The 6,000-nt window shown below is 39.2% G+C and overlaps 1 protein-coding gene across 1 annotated transcript in view; it reads right to left on the bottom strand.

The window, feature by feature from the left end:
* Positions 1–588: 588 nt before the first annotated feature.
* gab1 (GRB2-associated binding protein 1) overlaps positions 589–6,000 on the bottom strand; it is a 50,066-nt gene continuing 44,654 nt past the window's right edge. Inside the window, exons 10-13 of the mRNA XM_061087082.1 lie at positions 5,310–5,403; positions 4,497–4,620; positions 2,473–2,601; positions 589–2,373 (exon numbers count right to left, since the gene is read on the bottom strand). Of these exons, the coding sequence (XP_060943065.1) occupies positions 2,215–2,373; positions 2,473–2,601; positions 4,497–4,620; positions 5,310–5,403 (506 nt within the window). The 3' untranslated portion in view covers positions 589–2,214. The remainder of the gene's footprint in view (positions 2,374–2,472; positions 2,602–4,496; positions 4,621–5,309; positions 5,404–6,000) is intronic.

The following is a 6,000-nucleotide window of genomic DNA, read 5'->3' as shown; positions in this document are numbered from 1 at the left end:
TTTCAGGCTGTCACTATCCATTTAAGAGGTCAATATGTCAGATAAACAATTATGATTCTTAAAATGTTAGCTTTGTCATCATTATGTTGTATATAATCCAAAGAGAAGAGGGGAAATGCACATAGAAATGTTGTTGTTGGACAATGGCTCCTTTCAGTTCAGGTGTCATATGAAAAACTGCCATGGCCCTGAAACTGAAACAGCAAAATTTACTTTAGCTGCCATTCACCTTATGACTTACACCTGCATCTATTTCTAAAGGTCTGTGTGTAGAAAAGGGTCATGTTTCATTGTCTTGTGCTGAGATGATTAGACCATATTTCCAGGTTATAGTTGATCAAAATGTCCACATAAGTTTCTTTACAAACTAGTTTTGAGTCAATTGTCCATTAAATTGGAAAATAAAATACGTGTGCAAGCGTGTCTATATGTGTGTCTACGTGTGGGTGCAATGTTATCACCACTTTTCCAAATCCGATTCGAATGAAGACAGAAACATTTAAACAAGCTTATTGGAGAATTTACCTCCTATCATTATTCTTAATTTCCCAATCACAAGGGAATCATATTGAAAACACAACACAAGCGTAAGAGGTTTGATTTTATTTAGTCAACTTTTAAAATTTACATTCTCTGTTGAGATTCATTAAAAAAGATAAAGCGTCATCAGCTTTGCAGTCTGCGTCACAAAGAGACTGCAGTAAGGAAAGAGTGAAGTAGAATGAAGACGACTTAGTAGGCACATTTTTCAAATGATATATGTTAATCTAACCGATGGCAAAATATGTACAGCAATGATTTTATCTTGTGGCAGCACATGCTCGGGACTGAGAGTTCACAGGTTAGTAAAGCACAGATCTACGCAGACAAAGACTTTTTCACCGTCTATGAAAGATGTATCAAGTTGATGAGGCAGTCGGATTTTCCCAACACTGTAAGCTTGTTCAATTTTAGAATTAAATTAATCCTAAGAGGAGAGAGAAATGAGGAATATCAATGAACTTGTGAAACTAATTGACCGGCGTTCGTCAAACTAAGCATTTTAACAGACTATAGCCAATGTTCCTCCATATGAATCAACAATACTGAGCTAAAAGTGGACATGACTTCCACCTGATGAAATAAATTGAGAAATAAATTAGAAGTGGATAGTTGTATTAGTTTGCATTTATGAGGAGTACCTGATATTTTTTCTCTGTAGCCTAAGTTTGATACCTTTGCATAACTTATAGAAAACCTGTCACGTTCTAAAAACTCACAGTAATTCATTCATTAATCACAAGTCCTGATACCACCGTAGAAAGGCACAGGATTCTACCCTGCAGAATCCACATACGTTCGAGCCAAACACACTGGATATTCCATACAAATAAAGGACACTTTTCCTGTTTATATACATAACACTTTTGTACAGTCTTTGCACTTCCATTTTAACAGATTGAAGCGTCTCCACTCACAAAGTAAATGGACATCAAATCATGTTCAGTGGATTAAACCTTGAGTGAATCCAAAGCTTCACTTGAGCACTTGGTTACATGTAAAAGGAACAAGTTCAACTGCCTTTGCATTAAAAAAAAAACCTTAGGGATCTGCTTTGAAGTTGCCTCATACAGTTTCTGCTAAAAAGGGAGTAAAACTGAGCTGTGGATGGCGCCCAGGGAAACTTCACCCCACTCCAACCGGATCAACTGAAAGTTAAACGCCGCTTACTTTGCTAACCAGTGTTGCATTGTGTTATGATCATGTTATCAAGTGATTTCTCTTACACTTCAAAACAACAACAAACAGCATTATAATTTAAGGAAATGTTAACTCTGGTTCAGCGCATCCGGCTGTTGAAAGGTGAACAAAACGAAAGAAAAAAGAATCCAATCTAGGAGGCAGTGAATGTTCAAAGTTCATGAGTCTACTTAAGTCAAACCTGGAGGACAAGTCCAGTCGTTCCACCTGCTCTCACACTGCACACAGCTTATTTCTGGCGCGCACGTCTTCCTACAACTGTACACACAGTGCTGTTTTTGGCCTGACAGCAATGTAAACTAAAGACAGTTGAGTGGCTATGAAGCTCCAATGGCCCCAAACACACAAAGGATCCTGTTGAGGTGGAACGTGACGGCTGGACCGGCCCAAAGCACAAACCAGGGCCAGCACGAGGGGGGAATGGCCCAGTGGTTTGTGGGTTTGGAGGGTGGCTTGGTGGTTAAGGCGACAGGGTCACTTGGCTCCTTTGGAAAGGGTGTCTGTCTCTGTTAAATGGCGGACATCGTTCCAGGCCTCCCGGGTGCTCTTAAGGGCTTGTGTTCGTTGCTGGTCCACAACCACATAGTCAACACGCTCATCTGATGCTGCCATACCAGTTCCATTGCTTTTCATCTGAACACGGAAAACCAATAAGTTCGTAAATGTCAGACTTGAGAATCCTTCCAACTTTTTACTCTGATCGTGAAAGTGTGGCTCGAGGTGCATTCTTACCTTTCTAGGTGGGGTGGACTTGCCGGGGTCAAGATCCAAATCCAGGTACTCCACCTGTTTGTCTCCTTTTGGCTTCACCATGGGGCTGCTACCACCATCCGCGGTCATGGGCGCAACAAGCTTCACGTTCTACAGAAGCCAGAAAAGGATGTTTTTATTGAGAGAAGGGTAAAAGAGAGTGCATATTCAAATAAAGTCCTGTGTTGTCACAATAACCAAAATATCTTTGAAAGCTGATATTTGAATTAGAGTAAAGTTGGTGTTTAGCTCCATATTCACAGGGTTTACAATCAGTTTCAGACGTTTCCAAGATGCCAAAGAGGACTGAACGTTTAAGTTGACTACACAGTCCTCAACAAAGTCACTGTCCATGTATATAACTGGTTGTTAAATCAAGTTGTACACTGTGGAAGTATTTAGATGAAGTTGATCATTTATTCATAATAGGAACACATTTGTTAACTTATTTTTACAAAGATGGTTCCATGTCAAACAAGCACATGTCAATGATGGATTCAACATCTCTCAAAGCCAACTAAAACGATTACTTTTTTCCATCAGTTTTTTTTAGATTTACTTTTATATTATTTAGAGTGACTGGTTATATTTTAGAGCTGAAAAATTACCTTATTTGGATATTTTATGGAACTTTCCATATTTTTAAATTAGAATAAAGTTGTGTTACGGTGACACTTTATATTTCCTGTTTTATATCTAAGGATAAAAACATTTCGTAGAAAAAGTCAAAACTCTAGTATTGTGACAACACACTTGACAACAATGACAGTGTTGGACCTATAGGCAGTGTTAATTTTAAACTACAAGTGGTGTGGAGTTATTAGAGCTAGGATAATGACAGAACTAGAATATACTAAATGTAAGGTAAGTGATGGTATATGACGGCTAAAACCACTGCAAACTATTCAAGCCACAGTCTGTAGCTGCTGTTGGGGCCTGAAATAAATAAAGCAAAGTCTGTTCCTTCTACTTCCTCATCTGCTAACACCTAAAAACTGTTGACCTCACGTGTTCTGACAGGGCAGGCCATGCATGTCTAACCTGGCAACCCTGCTCACCTCCTCTATGGTGTCAAGTTCCTCCACCTCCCTCTTTACAGGGGTGATGGGGACAGTGCAGTAGAAGGACTCCTCTCTACACACAGTAAGAAGGAAGTAGCCGCAAAGGGGGAAGAAACAAAAGAGAACAGAGGATGGTCAAGAACAAAATGCAGGAAAAAAAGAAGATGGATGAAGCCAGAGCCTGATGAGGTCAGAGAAATGAGGAACAAGGGAGAAAGAAATGAGCGTGAGTGAAGAAAGAAAAGGAAATTAGCAGAACATATTCAAGCAAATGTAGGGAAAAAATGTAAAATTGTTAGAGCAAGAAAAATAGGAAAACTCTACATCTAATACCCAAACTGTAAGAGAAATAATCCTCTGTTGACAGCAACGTCATCACATCAGTGTAAACTAATGTCGACAGTGTTATTCTTTAGAATTTAAAATGCTGTTGTCGTCAACTACTGGATGACGACAAAACACTTCAACTTGATTCCATTTTATCCATCCCCCCAAATAACAAAACAGGGTCTTTTGACTTACAGTAAGGGTACTGATTCAACCAAAATAAACAATCTGAAAAAAAACCTGAAAAGCAAAGGAATATAAAATAAGAGGATAAGGAAAACTGAGCAGCAGGAGAAGAAGAAGAAGCTGCAAAGAAAGAGTTAAATAGTCGAGGAGTCCGTCTGCAGCAACCAGAACTTACTCCAGGGAGAGGAGCAAGGACTGGAGATTAACATGTCTATGTCCAACCCTGAGAACATTTATCTACCTCCTACCAAATCTTAAAATATATTTGTGGCGCATCTGTATATTTTATATGATTACCTGATATCACAATAAAAACAAATGAGACATTCACAATATCACAATTATTTCTGTAGCCTTTTCTGTGATTTGAGAAGTACAGAAAAAAGTAATCATGCAACTTCTTATATCAGAGGATAGTTATGTGTTACATACTGGTTCGTCTGTGGACATATTAGGGACCATGGCTACATAATTCTCTTCACACTCCTCCGAGTCAGTGCTGGAGGCCGTGCTATGCACTGACGGGGGTCTCGCTGGCATTGGAAACCTAGAGAGACTGAGCAGCATTCACAATGTTTACACACCGACTTCCAGGCATATGCAGTCTCTTGTGAGTATAAAACATAATACAAGACATAACAGCCACAGCTATAAACCACTGCAGCCCAGAGAGTTCCTGCAGCACTAAGCACAGAAATAGACCTCATCCCCGATAAGACAACAAACTGAAGTCAGTGTAATGTAGCCCTGAGGCAGATCCCAGGCCTGTTTGTAGGAACAGTGCTTCTTAGGTCACAAAGTGGCTACTGTAATGCATGATGGGTTAGTGCCTACTTCTTCTGTTAATTGTATCCACTATTAAAAAAAAGGCATGTTCACACCAAAAGACATGATCCTAAAGAAAGTGGAAGAAATCTACAACTGCATTTTATGCTGGTAACATAAGGAGCAGGTAGGACAAGACACACACAGTTCCCATAAAAACATCACCGGCTTTAATCACCAGGAGATGAACAGCAGCAATTTATTTTCATTGTCCCACATTTAATGTTTCTCTAAAAAGTTCTCAACTTTTGAGAAGCTCAACACTCTTCCACAAGTTGTTCCACAGCATCCCCACTGGATGTCAAACTAAAAACACAGACAAGGCTCATGGGGAAGCAGAGAACAGTGTGAACATGCCCTTAGTAGTTAGAAAATGGAAAATTTACGAAAAGTTCTGCACAAGAATGTCTCGATACTTACTCTCGAGCGAATGAGCGTGTGACAGGCGAGCGGATGGGCGTACAGGGCTCCTCCCACTCTGGCAGCGGTATGATCTCCAGTGGAGCGGGTTTTCCTGAATCAGGGTAAACATACACTGCTAAAGACACATACTTCATGTACATGTGCAGAATATAAGGGTGGAAAGGTTCGACAGCGGAGTTATTAAACCTGTGTGTGCATTAGTGTTGTATATCATAGTTATTTCTAATGCAGATTAAAAACAAATGATCACATGATGAATTTACATGTAAAAAGCACAAATGTGGCTCTTAGTTTTCCACGTTTATCTTAAATCTGAAAATGTGATCAACAAAACAACAAATAATACAATAACCTGTTGTTGTAGTGCAACTCTTTCTAATTTCATTATTTATATCTTCAAATAAATGAATAAACCCATAAATAAGATTAAAGAGAACACTCTTCTGTTGCCCAAAGTACCTGCTGTATGCAAACCAGCAGGAGAGTGGATATTTGTGTCTCTATAATTAGATGATGTCACTGTTTCCTTTCTTCCTGAGAAGCTATCTGCTACTTCCCAGAGTCAATGTGAGTGTTTTTGTGGCTGTTTCATCTCAATATGTATTTTGAAAGCACAACATGTTAAACGGCAAACAAAAAAAAGACAAAACAAGAACTGTTTGGAAAGAGAACTGTTAGTAACTTATGG

Source organism: Limanda limanda, chromosome 2 (assembly GCF_963576545.1).
Source record: "Limanda limanda chromosome 2, fLimLim1.1, whole genome shotgun sequence".
In the NCBI taxonomy this organism is placed as follows: Eukaryota; Metazoa; Chordata; class Actinopteri; order Pleuronectiformes; family Pleuronectidae; genus Limanda; species Limanda limanda.
Note: the sequence above shows the minus strand (reverse complement) of the source record. Positions and strands in the feature narration are given on the sequence as shown.